The sequence below is a fragment of the Bombus vosnesenskii genome, unplaced genomic scaffold (genome assembly GCF_011952255.1).
Source record: "Bombus vosnesenskii isolate JDL3184/JDL3185 unplaced genomic scaffold, Bvos_JDL3184-5_v1.1 scf7180000013264, whole genome shotgun sequence".
Classification (NCBI taxonomy): domain Eukaryota; kingdom Metazoa; phylum Arthropoda; class Insecta; order Hymenoptera; family Apidae; genus Bombus; species Bombus vosnesenskii.
Genome location: NW_022882924.1, coordinates 8,328,838 through 8,350,095, shown reverse-complemented (window position 1 = coordinate 8,350,095; position 21,258 = coordinate 8,328,838). Strand labels below are relative to the sequence as shown.

Below are 21,258 nucleotides of genomic sequence, written 5' to 3'. Positions count from 1 at the left end.
AAAAATATATTAGTTTATAACCATGGAACAATTCTACTGAAACAAAATTGTGCACATTTGACCGGTTAGATCGGAAAAAATTGTACGTTAAAGGGTTAACACGCGGAAACAAACAACGTTACAACTGTCTGCTTCCGATCCGGCAAAATGCCCGTAACTCGAACATCGAGTATCTTTAACTGGTTCGTGCAACGCACGAAACGCTCTCCATCGATTGCTTTCGAATGAAAAAACGCCGTCGTAACTCAATTTGCCATAATTGAAGCGTGTGCTAATCCAATTTGTCCCATGAGCATGAACTCCAAAGTGCTTTTGGCCGTGGCGTGTACGCGGCGTGACTCGTGTTGTAGGGCGTTATTATTAATTCTTTTTACAGTTTTCAATTACTTCGTACTGGAAGATGTCGAAGCCATTATTACAAAGTTGAGCACGTTGTATGCGCGACATCGAATAAAGTACGCGACAAATTACTTCGTTTGTCTTGGTGCACGGAGGCAATTTATTCATAAGCGAGGCAGAGGCTGCCTGGCTTTTTACGTTTACTCGCATCATAAAGTTGTCGACGACATGTAGAAGACAATATAACGTGTCTCTTGGTAATAATCAAAACTTCAATGAAAGCGTTCCCGTGGCTAGAATACGACCGAATAGCAGTCGCAAACCGAGTAACAACGTATTATGAAGCACGTTTTTCATGTATTTTTCTTTATTATACTTCGTAACTTCGTTATTTGAAACTTTATTATCCCTTGCGCTGATATCGTGCAGATGATAGGTAGTATCTATATACTTTTTTTTATACTTATACGATATTATATCTACACTTTTTTTGTAAACTATTCAAATTATAACTAAATTTAGAAGTTTCGATTATTTTCCTTTGTACTAATTTGTATTAAAGTATTGCGTCGTGTAAACGTGGAACAGACAATTTGATCAACACAAATGAAGATTTATTAGAAACACGTAAAAAGCCTTGTTTCCAAAGAAAAGCGCGATACAAAGTGCAAAATAAGGATAGAAAAGCGGCTCGAAAGGTCCATGAAAATTTAAACTTTGTACGTAACTAAGATTAAGTATCGTTGCTACTGATTCATTTCGATCTTTGTAACACCTAATAGAAACAACACTTTAGATAGGATTAATGATTATACATGTAGAAATCAGATTGAACAAATTCTTGGTATATTTAGAATCATGGCTTATAAAAGTATAGAGATTAATAGCAGTGCTATATAATACTGATATTTATTAAAAAAATCATGATATTATAAATATCATTATCTGGAAAATATTTGCATAATTCTTATAACGTAGCATTCTTGTTATTTACATTTTTACGATATTTTTTGGTATATTTTTCGGTCACTAAAATGTATTGCTATCCAAAGAGATAGCATAATTTTAAGCATTTCACGTTCTCTTCTCTCTCACGACAATTGTACCCTTCGTTCGTTGGTCTTCACTGACCTACTCCAAGCTTTGACACCTGCATTCTGTTCAATGATAAACGCTGATTCAGCGTTCTCCCTTTTCACTATCGCCAGACTGGCGTGCGTATTTTCAAAGAAAAAGTAGGTCACCACCTTTCCGGAAATTCGATTGCCATTCAGTATCTTTTGCAGTTTAAATGTTGCACTTTGAAGTCATATCCTTCGAACCAATTGAAATAACAACTTATAACAAACGACACTTCCCAAGACACGTTTCTTTCCCGGTGTTCTATGGATTCACTCAGAAACGTGATACTTTTCCACTGTACATTTTACATTCAATGTGTAATATTCATTTTACACGGATTATTGTTACTAATACAACCGAGAAGAGGATAATTCTATGTAAAAATAATAAGTCGGAAGCATAGAACGAAATTTCATGATTAATAGACAGCAAATGCTTCGAATATATAATTAAACTCCATACTGTTTTTCTTCCTTTAACAACTTGAAATATTGAATTTCAACCATATCGACTACAAAATCACTAGATAAATATCATTCGCGGGTTATTCATAAATCATTTTAGATACACATTAAAGTTATTTCAAAATCTATTTTATACATCGTTAAAAAAATTCCACTATCGTAATATTCCATCGTGAGATACGTGATAATTAGAATCTTTTGCTTCATCTTGTTGATTTTCATATTCCTTTCCCATTTCTAGTTTCTCATTTATTTTTAACAAAATACTGTCCGTAAATATAATGCTGTTCTTATACTCATAAGGAAAATAAATTCGAGGCCTTAAACGCGAACTTCAACGCGAAACGCGAATTTCTCGGTATATGATAAAATTTGAACCGACTACGTAATTCCTCTTTATGAAACTTTTCTCTCAATTTTGCAAAAAATCCGCTTCCTGTTCTCATCTTTCGCTTTCCTCGTTTCATCTCTCGAACCCGTTAGTGCTCTTTGCTCTCTATGCTGTTCGAAATGAGCCACGCTAACAGCGCCGACGAATACATCTCTTTAATGTATAAAGAAGTTACTAACAACGTACTGTTCGTACTGTGATATGGTATCCTTTAAAATTAAGGGAAAACCATTTTGGTCTCTTTAATCACAGTATTTATGCGCTTGTGCTTGTCTCTTTAAGCCGTTTTGCAAAGGTAATTCATTGAAAGGAGGAAATTCGTTCAAAATTAAAAGATTCTCCTGGATAAAAGAACCGCGGAATTCTTCGTATGTTTAGGAGCAAAGTAAGTTATTAATTTAAAATTAATTTTTAAAGACACAGGTAGAAATGATGTACGATTAATGAATGCGTAAATGCATGTACAAATTATCAAATCATGTTATACTTCCTTGCGAATGAAGACACATAAATATGTATTTAAAATTATACATAAATATCGAACGTTTTAATTAAACTAATATATCCGTAAGCTCGTTTTAAAGTATCGAAAGTAATAACGAGACAAAAATTATAATGAAAATAACTTCGGAATCATAGAATACCGGCAGAATTTTCGAAAAATTAATTCTCCACACAGAACAAATATTGTCTACTAACTAGAAATATTTACAGTGTCACGTTAAACGATCTCACACTTTTGATCTTTAATGGAGCCCTTTTTTGTGATAATTTAAACTTCGCTGAAAGCACGAAACGCTTGGTCTATTTTAAAACGCCATGCAACGTCAATGCCCACTTTTCTTGGTGAGTGTAGTCGAAATTGCGCTTTCGCATATGTAGAGCGTACGGAAACGGAGACACAGTGTCGCTGCAATCATTCTCTTCCGGCGTAAAGTCAAGCGTGAACGAGTGGTACAATGGAACAGAGACGAAAGCTACTACGAGCCAGCTCCTCCATCTTCTATCGCCATTCAAACTTCTGCTAGAATTTCCATAATAATTATTGCGTCTGCATTGGAAATAGTTAGCCTGTGGTTCGAGCTACTTGTACGCGTAACGCCCACGTTTTATTTACCGCGATAATTCTCTGACATTTTTCATTTTCGCTTGATATATTTTAATTTTGTACAGAACGTAATTTATTTGCAAAGTTACAAACGTAGAACTCAAAGCAACGTCGATCCACGGCTCGTTTTTTCCCAAGCAAAACGACGTTTTGGCTTCCTGGTTTTCTGCTCAATGTATTTCAACCCTTTTGGCAGAATGAAATTTAATGAGAAAATTACAAATGAGCAACTCGTAACAAAAACGAACCTTCTCCGTGTTTGCCTTCCTTTAAGAAAACAAAAGGATACTCTAGTACCTTTAGTTTCAATATATGTACTTGAGTTTTCTAATAAAATATTCACATCACAGAGAAACCGCTTAAATTGTTTGGTAGAATCTCATAGCGAAGAAAGTTTCCATAGAATCTATCGATTTTCAATCAAATGAAACAATGCACAAATCAATATTTTATAACAGTGATTAGCGTCTCTTGATTTTCACTAAATTAATTCGTACGCTTTGATAAAATCCACATAGTGTTGTTATAAATCGATGAAAATGTGTGAATGTTTATGATCGTTAATGCGTCTGTTGATTTCATAAGAAGATTGTAAATGTCGTTTTCCATCGTCAATTTACCGCTAATTCGTGCATCATATTTTAGTAACACATTCGCGTATTGTTAATAAAAATCCTGCAAGCTGTCCACGTACTTATGAGCAGCAGTGTACGCTTTCACGTCGTGGCGAGTTTCCGGTTCGTAAGTTGGTGAACTGGCATTAAAGTTTATTACCCGTGGGACGATGTAGTATCTGTCGTTATCGTCGGACAGTCAATTATCGCGCGATTAAATGGGCTTTTCGCGTGTGCACTTTGATTTCGATTTAATCTCCTTCTCGCGTGAACAAAATCGAAATTTTACGAAAGCGATACAGCGGCTACCAACGTCTGTTACGTTAATGGATTTCTCGTTACATCTATCTTTTGGTATCGAGCGAGAGCAACTCGAAAACATTATTTTAATCACTATCTTTTGTGCGATATCAGTAACGCGGAATACGATAATGCGTATAGTCGGGTAATGACAAAACTCGCGTATAAAACGGTGAATAATTCGATATGTTTTACATTCTTGTTCCAAAACGAAAATATTCATGCCTCTAAGATAGAGAAATTCGTCTATTTTACTGTGGAAACAACATTAATTGTACAAATTAAAATCAAATACCTTGAAATTAAATGATTCAAAGTCGAGATCGCGTACGAGCAAACAAATCGGGTGAAGATTAAATATAATTACAATGCAATAAATAATATAACTAGTTGAATTTAATAAATGAATTATTTAAATACAATAAACAATGCCGATCGATCTGTTATAAATCGTTGTGTAATATATCTACAAACATTGATAGAAAAACAAGTTTTAAATCTCATCGTAATGGGCTGTTTCAATAAAACAGTTCCCTAGGTGATAGAGAACTCTAGATATCAATGGCTTTCCCAATTAAACGACATACCATTAGTTGCAGTCTATATTCTATGGCATGGTATCATCCAATCGAAATGAAGGTGTAAATCGAATTTTAACTAAAGTATACAAGCTGAATCCACGATAATCTATTTAAATCGACTTCTCGTTCATTAATTAAACACACGAACGATGTTCGTCGTATTTTATTCCCTTTTCCATTCTCTATCGTTAATATTTCATCACGTTTCAATTCCTATGATATTCGTAACGCAGCAACTGATTATATCAACAATTTCGAAATTTTATTTTTCGAAGCGCGATTATATTAATTGTACCAATGATCAATAATATTGATGAAAATTGACGAGAGCCAAGAACAACGAAGACAACTTTTGTTTTTAATAAATAAAATTCCTTCATAGATAATAAAAAAAGACGGATGACTGTAATCGTTTATAATAATAATCATCGTGCCTAACCAAAATCATTTAAACTATGACGTGAATCTTTATACTTTAACTTTTTAAATTTGTGTTGTAACAGTTATAGACTGACTTCTATTCTGAATATTCTGGTACGTTAATTTAACGCACGATGCTCATTTCCAATATTCATATTTCATATCATTTTATTGTTTCTCCTCTTCGTTCTCTATTATGGATATTTTGTCCGTGCACGAAACAGCGAACAATTTCAATATACGAGATGTCGTATCTAATACAGCAAAGACCAATTTTATCCCGATGTTGCAGGACTTCGTTACTGGTCTCAGCATACTGTCTCGTGGTTCCATCGACGAGAAGCTGCGCTGGACGTTTTCCCTTTACGACATCAATGGCGACGGTTGCATCACAAGGGAGGAAATGACGGACATCGTGACAGCTGTATACGAGCTGATGGGAAAATTTTCTGACCCGAATATGGACCATGAGGGTGTGCGAGAGAAAGTAGATCGAATGTTTCAGGTATGAATTTTTCCCTATTGTGCAGATTTCCTTATCGTGCAGATATTCATGCGTGAACTTTGATTAAAATTCGATTAAAGTTTGTACAACGGTAATTCATTACGTTACATTATTGTGTTCGTATGTTACATATTATACCAATACGTTAATTAGAAACTTAATGTGCAACCCTTGGTACATAGTTAAATTCATAAATCTTCCTTAGAGAACGATTCGATATAAAACTCGGTATAAAGCGCAATTTAAAATATCGTAAATCGAAAAGCAATTTTAAAATACATCGCGATAAATTAAATTAAAAAACTTTCGCGGCAAAGAAGAACATTGCTTGCGGTTAAATTACAGTTAGTGAAGTACAGAATCTCAAAGTTTCAAAACACAAATCGGTACTTTAGAACATTTCTTAAGAGTTATTTAATATAAAATGAAATTTTGTCAGCTATTACGTACTTACATCTGTACGTACTATTCCTGTAATTTTCTCCATATAACATTATTCTTGTGCCATGTTTCATGAACATCGAAAGCATATTCGTTCCATAGACCATTTGGTAAAGCACCAGCTATACTGTCTGAGAACTACGTATATAGAAATTTTTATAAAAGAAAAGTTATAATTATTTTCTTCTTATTGTATATTCATCATTCGCGTCGAAATTACTTTGTTAGCTTTAATATTAAATTAAAGAGAACAGATACATATATGTTCGAACATAGATCGAGTAGCAGTATAATATTTTCTCATTTGAACATGTTCATTTGAAATTGTTACAAGTATACATTGTACGCTTCACTGTACATCGTACAATCGTGTTACAAGAAATTCTGATTTTTACCTTTGTACAAAGTACATCAAACAGCTTAACCTATATAGTTGACAATTAATTTGTCGAATTGAAGAGTTGCTGATATAGTGCGACAGCTAGAAAATCGATGAGCTACTCGATGATCTTTCATCGTAGAAGGTAACAATAGACAGAAAGTTTTCACAGGCTTTGACAAGCTTGTTCGTTCACTTTGACGAAGGAAAACGAGTGCTCGTAAAGCATCCAGTCGATTTCAATGATGCAAGGAAAAGCCTTTCTTTTTAGCGACTGTCACATTGTTAGCTGCGAATGACAATGTCTGCGATGATGTACTCGTACCCTTGTCTCTGTTATCTTTTTTCTACGTCGAATAAAGGACGATTCGTTTCAGCGAGACAATTTTGGTGCGGACCCCATACCACTGATTTATCAGAAAGGAGTTCCTGTTATCCTTCGTCTTGAGATGTCCTCAATTTCAACTAAATATCTTACGAAAAGAAAAGATAAATATATCATAGCATTATTACAATTATTTTTTTTACTAATACTTTTTTTTTACTAATTAGCAAGAGTAACATTCAACAAGTAAGTGTATCAAAGCACGTACCAGATATTTAGAAAATCTTTTAAATACGTAACATAATTGTATTAGTAATTATGAAAATGGTCTAATCTCAAGTTAAAAACTAAAAGAGACTAAACTTGTTATTTATCTTCTATTATATCAATTTACATTATAATAATATGGAAACATTTTTTAAGATACATATCTAATAAATTGGATAGATTGCATTGCAATAATTTGAACTGCAAAATGAAGTTTATAGTCATACAGTTAAATCAAAATATACAGGGTGGTTGGTAACTGGTGGTACAAGCGGAAAGGGGGTGATTCTACGCGAAAAAAGAAGTCGAAAATATAGAATGAAATTTTTTTTTAATTTTTCCATCGAGACAACGATCTACAGTGAGATCCGTTATAACGTACCGCATGCGTACCGAGCGAAAATTCAAAGTCGATTTTCTCGAAAACAAAGCCTCAAACGAAAAATTTTTATTCTATATTTTCGATTTCTTTTTTCACGTAGAATCACCCCCTTTCCGCTTGTACCACCAGTTACCAATCACCCTGTATACTTACACTAAATATCACTAAATATTGTTTTCTTTCAGAATTATTTCAAGCTTTGCCGATATTATTAGAATATTCGACTCTCATTACAGCGATGCTAAAATCTTAGAACGTTTCATACAGTACATACGATATACACATAAAAATTTTCTACGACAAGCGTTCACAGTTCGAAGTGGCTTTCGTGAGCCACTATATATGTACGTAGAGTAAACGAATTAACAAGCAATTCAACGGTAAAATACTGTAATTATTTGTTGCATAATCAATTGATAATTTCCAATCTTCGTCTCGAGTGCTTGCTGTAGCTTGATCATGTTTATGCGCAAACGTCATGAATGTTAAACTTCTGCCACGAGGAATGGTAACGCGAATTTATTGGCAAAGCTCGTACGAAATCCAAGGGTAAACGGCTTGTTTACGGCTACCGGTTTTCGCGTTCACATATGCATGCACATATATGCACAAAGAGCTAAGAGAACTAACAAACACGAACCGGGGGATGAGTAGCGAGGAAACTGGTACGATTCTAACGTGAAATCGCATTGCAAAACATGCACTGACGTGCACTGACTAAATATCCAAAGTTCTCTAAACGCTTCGTAGTCTATACTTTTCGAATCTTGTTGCTAAAGCTACCGAACTTCGCCGTGTTCATTCGACAAAATGTTCACTAGTTCTATGAAATTCAGGAATATAAACGCTTCATTCGACGCGAGATCAATGAAACTTGGAGATAAAGTATATATCCATATCTTTTACTTTCTTTATAACCAGATTATCGATTTTTACATATTTATATTAAGCGTGAAAAAAGAAAAAAACACAAGAACGAACGTAAGTTTAAAAGTATATGGTCGTATGCTTGGAACTAGAGAAGAAAAAATTATATGAATCCTAGCAATTTATTCGTTGCTATCATATTCTTAGCATTATTTCCGATACTCTTATTGACTTTTTATTAAATCTACATGAGATACGGACGTTATTCTTAAATATTCGTAAATATTCTTATACATCAACACCTAATTTTTCGATTTTCCTATGACCTACAAAACAGATGTATTCTTGCATTTTCGACGAACGAGGACAGAAGCAACCGGCAGCAACACGGAATTGCCAATTTAAAGTTTGTTCCTCCACGATACAAAAGAAGAATACGAAGTTTAAAGTGGTTGATATTTCGTTTCTATCGATTACTTTTCTTCATCGGTATCCAATACCGGTACGCTTTACTGTACAACGTGTCCGAATGAATTACTGTACTTCTTTATAGGTATTGTGCTTCCATAAGAAACTGCAAAAAGGATATTATACTACAAGTTTGTAGCTGTATTGTATAAGAATTGTTTCGTTGAAAATACATAAGCGTATATACGTATGTACGCAGACCAAATTCACAATCCTAATAACGAAATAGCAAACGTATCCCCATTGAAACTCCGACGACACCTTTGTCACATCGGTGCTCTTCCTCCTTCCGGTATACGATTCCGGGTTTCAACAAACGACGATGACGCTTCGTGGTGCGGTAGATTCAATCGGTGCTAATTAATCAGTGAGAAAGCAGATGTAACTGATGTGAGCCACGCCATACGCCGTTCGTTACTCCGTATAGACTTTTAATTAAAAATGAGCAACGTATAGATCGTAGAGAAAGGATCGAGGTTTAAATCAGATCCATTGTTTCTAAAAGCCGCTACCGGGCTTTCGAGAGCTCTTTACGCCCAGCCAAACATGCGGATCATGTTATGTTTAAAAACAGGGTCAAGGGGCTTCAATGATGTACACAAATAAATTTAAATCAGTTACTTAACGCGATGAGATATTTTCAAGATTTTAAGACTTCGAGATTTTAAATAATCGTAGATTATTGATTTCACCTAAAGTGATATGTTATATTTATGCGAGAGTTGAGTCTATTTTTAACCATTAAGGGCATGATTTTGTCAAATATAGTGAAAGATCTTGAAAACGCCAATTCACTGTTGTCACAATATTAGAGTTTGGATCTCAGAATGCCGCGCCGTAGGATTAATAACACGAACATAAAATTACAATGTTAAAGTAAAGGTGAATATTATCTGTTTTGCTATTTGATTGTGTTCGAAATTTAGCGAATGCTTCAAAATGAATTACATCCAAAATGTTCGTTCAAGCGCGGTAACCATTTTCAAAATTATTTCTTCTCTTATTAACAATATCATTATTATTTGTTCGCAGAATTATTAAATCTTGTACGAACGAAACAGTAAATTAAAGTAAGAAAAGCTTCTTAATTTATCGCAGGAAATTACATTATGAAAATCTATACGTTTCTAATTAATGAAATCTAAAAACATGTTTGATTAAAGAGTATCACATCACATAATATGAATATTGAATTTATGTTTGAAGAACCTACGTTTCGATAAATGTGACGGTGTCCATTACGTTATTGAATGATGCACGATAAAATGCAATATACGAATTCCAATGCACAAATTGATGAATGTAAATTTTTATTTCTCGATTTACCTCGCCAATAAAGCACATGAAATAAAATACACATTACTAATAATATTCATACGTTATCAATATACATAATTCGACGACCTTCTTTTAAAACTGTCAATTTAACGATATCCTCTTTTTACTTAAAATTATTAAACAACACCAGTCGTTAAATAACAACAGTTATTAAATAACGTGTCGTTGGAGCTTTCGCGTGTCATTAGAAGAAAACTACTTGGGAAAACTGATACTGACTGCAACACAACACAATATCTACCAAGTTTAATGAAGTGTTAGCTTAGAACCATGATTAATAGCAACGTCCAAAGTAAGCTTGTTATTAAATTTCTCCTTCTAGTTTTCTAAAGTAAATCTATATCATTGAAAACTAAAATATTCCGTATTAATTTTCACTCGATGTACATAATATTTATTCTGTATAAGCGTGTGAAAGATGTCAAAATGCCAGCTCGCTATTTAAAGAAAACAGAGAAGGAGGAAACCAAAGCATCACAGTTAAAGTGACATGTGGAAACGTAGAAGAGGAGAACAAATATCGAAGGTCGGAACAAGAAAGAATGTGTAAAATCTGCAAGAAGGATATTGGGACGTTAAAACATCTGGTGGTAGACTGCACCGGAGTAGAAAGAATACAACACGAGTGTAGAAAAGATTCTGACAGATGAAAGATAGGAGCAGGAAGGAATAAGGATAGAAGGAGACGAAGAAAGAAATGGTGGAAGAAATACCCAAGATTAAAAGGTGCAATAAGCAGACGGTTAGCAATAGGGGCTGCTGACGGAAATAATAGTTTTAGAATAGGAAGAACTTCTGGCGTGCTCTGTAACTCTTAGTATGTAGTAACTGGGTTAAGGATAACATAAGAATAAAGGAAGGACGAATGAGAAAATCGGACGAGAAAGTGTGTGATTAAAAAACTCGTAAGCGAGTCGAGCTTTTCGTTAAGAAAATCCACGTCAAAATGAAATAAATTATTATTATTGCTATTTATTCAAAAATCAATGAACTCGACTATATTTGGATAAGATTTTTAATAATTTAATAAAATTACTTATTTTTTAATCGTATCAAAAATTATACTTATACATATACAGGTCAATTTAATTTATTGAAATTTTATATTATTATTGTTATATTAATATTATTATATAATATTATTATTCGATATATTACAATCAAAGTTTGAAGGATATTTTAATTTTAATTTTGTAAGACTTACGCGCTACATATATGAGACGCGTGATTATTATAATTGTCACTTTCCATTATCCAGGGGAAATTCTGTATAAACACAGCGTACTATCGATTAGCGATAAGCTAGTATCCGTGGCATTCGATTTCTGCAGTTTGCGAAACACGGTTCTCGAATTACACACGAGCTTTGCAGATACCATCCTTTTGTCTTCAACCATTTCTCCTAGAATACTAATGAGCACCGACGTTTTCAGCATGGTGTGTAACGTTTCAACGTAGTTTGAACTTTACATTCAGTCAAAGCATTAACCACTTACGCAAAAGTTTACGTTCTCTAGTTCGGACGTTTAACATCATTAATTACCAAATTTGTAAGGGTTAACGGAAACTTGGAAATTTTACAAAATACCATTGACTTTAAGAGTTTCATAAAATAACAGATATTTTTAGCGCATTAAAAACTGAAACATACCGATAATAAAGTTTCTTATGAAATTATTATCGCTCTCACGTGATACAAAATTACCTGCTCTCTCCAAATTTCATAAAATTGTAGGATCTGGATGGAGCATGAAGTAATAACGAGGAAAATGTTACACAGATTCTTAAATTTCCTTTTTATAGTTACGATATAAATTTGATAGAATTCAATAATGTAAACTCATGAGAAAAAGATTACAAATAAAATGTTACGTTAACGTAACTTCGATCTCTAACACGTTAACTGCCCGGTGGTCATCGGTTATGGTAAGTATTTTAGAATAATTAGAATAAAATAAATTTCATGGATAACATTGTCAAAAAATGAGGAGTATTCAAAGGCAGTATAATGTTTTGTAAAAATTAAATGTCGTGGTATAATATATTTCAGTCTATTTGAGCTTCCAGGACAAAATATAGCAAAATGAAAAAGTTTCCCGAACTTCTCTTCGTATTACAATAGATAAATACAGGGTGGTTGGTAACTGGCGGTACAAGCGGAAAGGGGGTGACTCTACGCGAAAAAAGAAGTCGAAAATATAGAATAAAAATTTTTCGTTTGAGGCTTTTTTTCGAGAAAATCGACTTTGAATTTTTGCTCGGTACGCATGCGGTACGTTATAACGGATCTCACCGTAGATCGTTGTCTCGATGGAAAAATTTAAAAAAAGAAAGAAAAATTAAAAAAAAAATTTTATTCTATATTTTCGACTTCTTTTTTCGCGTAGAATCACTCCCTTTCCGCTTGTACCGCCGGTTACCAACCACCCTGTATACATATATCATGAATCATAGACCTTTTTTGCATGATAACATATCTATGATAGATTATAGTATTTTGTCTTTTTTCGATGAGACATTACTAAAAAACGAATATTAATATTCGTATTTCTTTCGTCTTCCTTCATTTTAAGTATACTTGGTATTTTCTCGATAAGAACAATAAGAATGATTTACTTTATACCTCCACTGAAAATTAGTAGCCTGCGTCAGAAATCAAACAGAACTGATTTTCCACAAGGAACGATTATGCTTTATTCGATATTTTTCCTCAAGTCGACGAGAAATGCAATACTTCTCATGGCGAGGTAATACTTAACAGACTCGTACATAACACGAAGAGAAGTTCACGGAATTCTTTTCACACCAACGTATTTCAAATTCGCGTTGACAATCAACGTGTTATCGGGTTAAACAAATGGATTCTGTTCGTACAAGGATTTAGATTCCGTAAAACTAGAGCGATCCTTTCGTCGCATTCTATCCAGCCGCAGAGAATTGAGAAAGAACATGAATATTTACGATTGTTGCAGAAGATGGATGGGAACAAAGATGGAGTGGTGACGCTGTCGGAATTCTTAGAAGCGTGTCGCGCCGATCCCGATATTTCAACGAGTATGGCTGCTTTGGACACGGCCTTCTGACACTCGGCGCGACCACGATACATGCCATGGACCTAAAGAGTTTCTGTTGATTTAGGAATATATCGCTCAACGTTGTACCTTATCTCCTGGACCAGGGGAATTTCCTCAAGGTTATTACGAGGATTTCGACCGAGAGATAGACTCGCCGAATCTCGAATTTCCGATGTCGAAACGCCTCGAAGGAAAACGAATGATGTATGATCCGGTTGGAACAAAAGCGTCTATTATTAAGTGAAATTCGTAGCGTTTATCAGGTGAAATTCAAAGACGATGTTTGGATGTATCGAATTCTTTTCTACGTAGATTTATTCAATAACGTATACAGAGTGGGGCAAAATTCAGATTGGTACAAACAAGATCAGAGAGGATAGTATACGGTTGAAAATGAAGCGAAAATCAGGAATAACAAAATTACGTTAGAGGCTTCGTTTTCGAGGAAAATACATTTGAAAATCAATCTAGTACGCGTACAATCGATTGATGACTGGCGTTATACAATAGATTTCGCTACAGACAGCTACCTACTGTCAATGTTCTTGTACACGATACACTGTGTGACTGTCAATTCCTATCGGGCAAAAGACATGGCGATGATCGTATATAATTTTTGCGTTGGAAGCTTATGGTGGAAACATATTTGCTGCACCCTGTATACCATGCGACGTGTCGCGTCACGTATTTTCAATTAGCGTTACGATTTGGTCATTGTCGAGCATATAATACCGTAGATCTGCCGGAACGTCGATCAAATTTTCCACTTCTGAACCGATCTAGCCACTTCGAAATGATATTCTCAGCTACAGCAGCGTCTCTATAAACGATACATATCTTTTTTACTGTTTGTACGACGTTTCTTCCCATTTATATTAGCAGAGCGTCGAATGACGAAAATGCACCTTACTTTCCTTCGTCTTTACTTTTAACGTAAACACGCTCAAATTTGCAGAGAAAGACGCGTTAACCAGTTGACAGCGGAATTTAGTTTTAAAAGTTTCATACAGACAATGACGATACACGTCGAACGCAGGGCAAAAGCTTATAAAAATTTTACTAAAAAGGTAGAACGAAACAGGGGAGGATTACATTTTTATTCGATAAAAGATTCACAATTCATCGTTGAAAAGGGTATTATTATCAAAAAATTGTAAATTGTCAAAAAACAAAATAACTCGGGGAATAGCCGATATACACAGTGAAGTACAGAGATGGGGATACATCAGAGAAAATAATCAACTAAATTTATAAAGAGCAGTACATTATACGAAGTATAACACGGAGAATAATCAAATAATCAAACTGTTTTTTTATAAAATACACAACAGTTTTACTAAAGGTATAAAGGAAACGTACCGCTAAATGTCATTTATGTTACTTTTTACTAAGATTTTGAATTTTTACAGTAAATGGTAATTTTTTAGTTTACATGACGAGTATACGCGTCAACCGCAGAGAAATAAAGTTTTGGATTGACGTGTATAAAGGCTGAACGCAGTTGGCTGGTTAAAATGTCAGAATGCGGCGAAACGTTAGAGAACGTGTAACACGTGCTTCATTTTGAAATGGTGACATTTCACGCGTTCATCACGTCGTTGTGGAAAAACGCTACGAACTTTTGTTCCAACCTACACACTTTTTTTTCTGTAACATGGTCGCGTTAAAGAACCCTTTCAAACCGAAGATCACGAAATGGTCCTAAGAATAGAAGAGATTGTACTTTCGATATTCGTAGTTCTAGTTGTCCAGTGTGCGTTTCGCTAGGTAAGGAAGGATTAGATGAGAGATGAATAAGAAAAGCGTTAAATGAAAAAAAAAAAAACAAAAAACAGATAATATACCATATGATCGTTAGTAGTTATGATCGGAACTTGTTGCGAACTGTGTCCGACAGTTCACTTTTTAAAGAACGCGCGCTACAAACGATGAACAAATATGCAAATTTAGAGAAAGCAAAAATAATAAAATGAGGAAAGAAGCAACTGTGCCATTGAGACTTGACGTAAATTGTACGTGGCATTCGGCATTATTCGTGCCAAAAAATACATATATTATAGTTCTATAGGAAAGGTATAAAAAAAAAAAAAAGGAAGAAACACAGACATTTGTGTGGAAATAATTGAGCTTAACTTATATTTGTTTTACCTTCATGTTCTTTACTTAAATAACAAATGTATTTTGATGAAGAAGAAATGGAAGAAAGAGAGACATCTTCACTTTAGCTGATATTTTATATTGAAAAACACGCATGCACGGTAACATATGGATTCTTAACGACTTACGATAACGACGTAGTCTAGTTTTCTACGACGACCATATTTTTTTACGAGGCTATTGCTCGTTACGTCGAGGCATAGCTTTTACATTTACATTTTATGTATTAGACTATCCGTTCCCGTAGAGATTCACGCTGTTTTTAAATGCAAACGAGGCGTTTCTTTTTATTCGCGTGTTATCATTGCCGAGAATACCACAAAAACTATCCCTCGTTTCGTTTCATTTTTGATACCACCATTGTTTCTTGTGAGAGCGAGCATTCCTAATTCCCCAGAGCCGCGAGAAATCTCAAACTTAATTCGTATTAGATATAAAACGATCGTAGATTTTATTCGTCGATTTCGACGAGATTGAGAATTACCGGTAGATTTTTTTAGTTTGCAAGACGAGACAATGTAGCGAGCGGAGATAGGTCACGTATTCGTCGCAAGGTGTTCTTCCCAGCGTGGCAAATAAAAACGGGTAGCAGTAAACGTTGAGTACGATTTTTAACGATAATAAGACACACGAATCGACACGTTGAACCTGTTCGGTACGAGCGTCGATAAAGTCAATCGCGATAATAATTGCTACGCCTGTACGCGGTCATCGGATGATACACGGCGGACGAGGGCCGTACCGAAAAGGTTGATCGAAACGCGCGACAGAATTTAGTAAAGGAAAACCGGTCGGCGAGAGTACACGAAGAGAACAAAGAGAGAAAAAAAGAGAAATAATTAGCATGAGACACGTAGAAAGTATAACAAAAAAGAGATATCGTAAAAAGCCGCTAAAACAGCTGGCCATGTTAAGCGGGACTCGTTGTTTCTAGTACGTAAGCAAGTAGATTAAGCGATATAATAAAAGTATTTATTTTTGTGACAGGTAAATGAATTATTAATCGTGGTAAGAATTTAGCTCGTAAAGACTGCGTGCTGCTAAAGAGAGAGAACGAAACAGAAAGATGGATGGTCAGGGAAGAGAACAAGATCGAGAAAGAAATAGAGAAAAAAATGGTGAATATGAGAAGGACAGAGGAAAAAGAAAGAAACGCGGGAACAGTCTATTGATTTCCCATTCAAAAGATCTTCGATCAGTAACCTACGATACCGAATTTTATTGTAATTACTAAAGTTTTGCGATGACTAGACCAAAGCGTCCGCAACGGGCAATGACGATTGCCGAGCGAAATATATTTAATCATTTTCCATCACTGCCTACTTCTGATTAACTTGTAAATAAGGTCGGTAAACTTGAACGAACGGAATAAAACTCGCGATGCATCGAAAACTTCGGATCTACTATAAAGTTCAACGCGTCTTGAGAAAAAAGGAACAAGACATAAGCGAAAAAGCAACGGAACAGTCCGAAGAACCGCTAGTCAAACTTTCTTTTCTATAGTACATTTGTGATAAAATGTCGCGCGAATCGTGAAACAACCATATGCTTCTTTTGACATCGAATTCGCGTTATAATTCTCTGTTACTTAATTTTCCTAACAGCGATACGAAAAGAAAAAATTGCACGATGCATCGATAAGAAGCGTGGCTATAAGCAAGAGGAAAGGAAAATCGTGAATGAATATTTTACGGAAACGGGAATTTAATGGAAAGGACATGGAAATAGATCTAGCGCAGATCTAGTGCAGATTTTTAGCAGCGCCTACACTTAGACGATAAGACTTACGTATAAAAAGTGAGGCAAGCATTTCAAGGCGTTGCCTCGTATCAACTCGATCACTACCGCATGTCTTTGAAGTTACTGAAGTAAGTATAGAAAAGACAAATGAAACGGCGTAATTATGTTATCTAGATATTTTCAACCCCAACCAAACGTAGAAACTAGATGTCAGAGATGAAGCGTGAAATGTCTCACGCCCACGTCACGTTGATTGAGAATACGATAGGTCTAATAGGTTGTTAGGTTTCCTATTTCCCACTGATTCGAGTATCGAAGTAACTTTATTATTTTTTTAAGACGAAATTCAGCTAGTCGTACAAACCCAGGAAGAAAAAATTATATAAAGTGGCACACGAATTGAAAGCGTAATGATGCTATTTCAAAAACACACTATCCTTTCGAAAGCACAATTTCATTGTACCATGTTAACTCTATCCTATACTTAGTCAACTCGCGTGCATGTTTTCGTACACGTATACATATTAAATACGCAATTAAAAACACGATCGTATTCACATACACACAAAGCGCGTACACGCGCGAACCATACATCATCACTAACAGTAAATTGTCTTGTCTTACTTATAGTGTGTCTAGAGCATTGCGTCTGTAAGATCTTGTATCTATGATTAGAAAAACTTGACCGATAAACAGCAACTACTGTACCGTTATCGGTCGTTAGCCAAAATTATTATATACGTATTTGACGTGTCTTTTAGAACGCCTTGAAAGCGAGGTAACAGCATGTAAGAAAAGATCAGAGAAATACTCTCAAATAACGGAAAAGAAACTCACAGCAAGATGAACATTGAATTGGCGATCTCACCGACGACAGGCGCTACAGTGTTACTTAAAAATTTGCATCGTATTAGGTCGTTCGATAAGTTTCTTTCGTTTTATAAGGAAATAATGGATGCGCAATATTTTCCGTTTTATATTATTTTGTCGAATTACGTATGATCCATTTTGTTCTATCAAAGTAAAGATCACAACGTTCGACAGATTAGGTTTGTATAAAGATACATGGTTGTAAAAGACGTGTCTGTAAAAGAAAGACACTTTTCGGACAACCTAATACGTGTTACATATGCTACGAAGGATACTGGAAAGGATATTCCTTTTTCAAACGATCTCGCAGAGTATTTTTCTGGTATTTTTCCTAAGGACCAGAATTCATATTTTTTAGAACGCGATCAAGGAAAAGTATCGAAGACGTTTTTCTTAAGTTCATCGATGTAGACAATAAAAACAGGCTCGAAACGTTGCATCGAAATCGTTTCTACGTGCATGCATCACTCGAGCGTTCGTGATTTTCATTCTATATAATTTCAAGCAAATAGATGATCATTATAATGCAAATAGCACCAACTTTCCAACAAATAGTAAAGAGCCATTTAACCGTCTGTAGCGTCGCGATCTTGCTTTCGTCGCATTCGTGTAAATGGTTTGCAAGATTCTTGCTACTGCGTTACCACACACCTTACACAAATATTTTTAACCGGTTTAAACATCTCTCTTCATTTTAAATGTACGTACGTATGTTATTTGGAATTCTTGTGAATTTCGAGTATCTATCTCTCGTATGATATTTTAGTGTTACATTTCATACACGAAAGGGAATAAAATATCCAAAAGAAAGTGTCGTACTAAAGTTCACGGATATTGGTCACTGAAGGCCATTAAGGGAAAATATCTACCGTGCCATTTCCACGTCGGTTATCCTTTTCTCAACTATATTATTCCGTCTGGCTATCTCAAAGGCCAAGTCGAGATGTGTTCCGTTCACTTCTTAATGCATCGCTCCAGGAGCAAGCACTCGAGCATGCGTCAGATGTACGATTTTCTCTCGATCGTTGCTCAAAAAATGGTTCCAGCCAACTAGTATCCATGAACTCTTCTGTCATATTATAACTGGAAACGATGTTTAAAATAGGTATAATCGTGAATTTTGTATTAAAACGGTTAATAATAGACGAGTAATGATCGCTCGAAAGTATTCTTCACGACGTAACGTAATAGCAAGCAATCTTGCGTTCTAGATATAAAAGATTCATACGTTAAAATTAGGAGGATATGTAATGGAACGCAAAATTTCATATAAAATTGATTACCTAATTTTTCATCGCGGTACTTTTAGCGAGAAAAATATAACGATAATTGATATCCACGTACAATGAAAACTTGTTCAATTGGCTCTATTTTAAACGACGAAAGGATTCGTGAGGGATACAAAATATTATGTAATATCTCGTCTATCGTAACGTAGGAACATACTATTCGAATAGGATTCAATGATCTATCTTCTCTATACGAAATCTATCTCCTTCTCGATAGCTACTCGCATCTTTATCGAGAATATTTTCGGTGGTATCTACTAGAAGTAGTATTATAACTGCTGGACAGAGAAATCGAAAGGGAATTGATTCGTGTAAAGGGCTCGGTGTCCCATAAAAGGAAATCAACTAAAGCGACGAGAGGTGTTTAAAGTTTAAAGGGTCATTGAGCCGATCACGGCCAATATGAGTACTCACAGAAAGCTACTAAATAAAACAGTGGAAGATTATGGTCGGGCTGTGCTTGTACTGGCTGACAGATGGTCCAAACGTATAGATTATGTATTCATTAAGAAAAGAATATTAATCGAGGACATAAAAATATAACTGACTGTGTTACACGGCGCACGAAAAAACTATGTACCAGAAGAATTACGCGTTTACATAAGAAAGTTTAGATAAGAATTGGAGATACCTTACTCTTATAAATCTTGTCCAATCGATTCTTTAGAAAACGTAAGGTTGATTTCAATGTATTTTAACTTTCAATCTCCTCGAGCGAAATGGAGAAACCGTTTGCGCGCTGTACGAGATTTCGCTATTCCTTGGAGATTTCTAATTCGTATAGATTTGAATGCATCCGAGACTAAACGTTAATATCAAAATCCCCTACTGCTCAACTCAGTGAATGTTAAAAAAGTGAATGGAAATGACACTCTCGGTTATTTATTATGCAACTTAACAATTTAACTCAACCATCCTAACTTCGATTAATATTAGCAATGACAACCGATATACATTTTCCGAGAGGCAAAATGTTGTTTACGAAAACGTGATAATTACTCGAATCACGAATATTTGAGGGAAGAAATTGGGTAACATCGCGTGCACGCAAGGAAAGTTAAATAATCATACGTTTTTCATTATTAAACAGCGTTAGTATCGATCTTTTCAATGTAACCTACGTGTGTATGTAATACCTCGGATTAATTGTTTAAATAGTTTGAAAGTTGAAGAGGTAAGACGATATGCGTGTTTTCAGGCACCGTGCGCTAATCACAGCAAGTTGACAAAACAAATACTTATACGATATGTTACGAGTAAAGAAATTTAAACAATGAATATGAAGAAAGAGAGGGAGAGAGAGAGAGAGAGAGAGAAAGGTAAAAATATTCATACGACGGTATATTTTCAGTGTAAAGAAAATATATATGTAATATAATCCGTGGTAATAACTACGTATATCTTGTAGCTTTAACGTACCGATGGAAGCGATCTTCTTTATGAGCGTTTCGAAAATTTGAAATTTAAAAGAGTAAACGTTGTAAAATAATCACGAAAGCTATACGCTGAAAATAAATTCATATTTTTCTTTTAATAACATAGAGGAGGACTTGTTTCCGATCGGTACAAGCATATAATCGGATTATTCGTTTGAATGTTGATTGTTAAATGTTAGGATAGAGAACTTTAAGAAAAAAATGCCCAGTCTACAAGCATCGTGCATCGGAAGTATGTTTCGTTGCGTGTGGAATTCTGTTGTACCAGTCAAATTCTTTCATCGAAATGGAAACATCGATCGTTTCTTAATTTTGCCTTAAATATACGTTCTCGGAAACTTTAATCGTGTAATTTTCGCGTGTCACGTATCGTCTAATATG

The 21,258-nt window shown here is 34.9% G+C and overlaps 1 protein-coding gene across 1 annotated transcript in view; it reads left to right on the top strand.

The window, feature by feature from the left end:
- Positions 1-16,960, top strand: part of LOC117238701 — a 41,393-nt gene extending 24,433 nt beyond the window's left edge. Inside the window, exons 6-7 of the mRNA XM_033503829.1 lie at positions 5,632-5,844; positions 13,284-16,960. Of these exons, the coding sequence (XP_033359720.1) occupies positions 5,632-5,844; positions 13,284-13,394 (324 nt within the window). The 3' untranslated portion in view covers positions 13,395-16,960. The remainder of the gene's footprint in view (positions 1-5,631; positions 5,845-13,283) is intronic.
- The last annotated feature ends 4,298 nt before the right edge of the window (positions 16,961-21,258 follow it).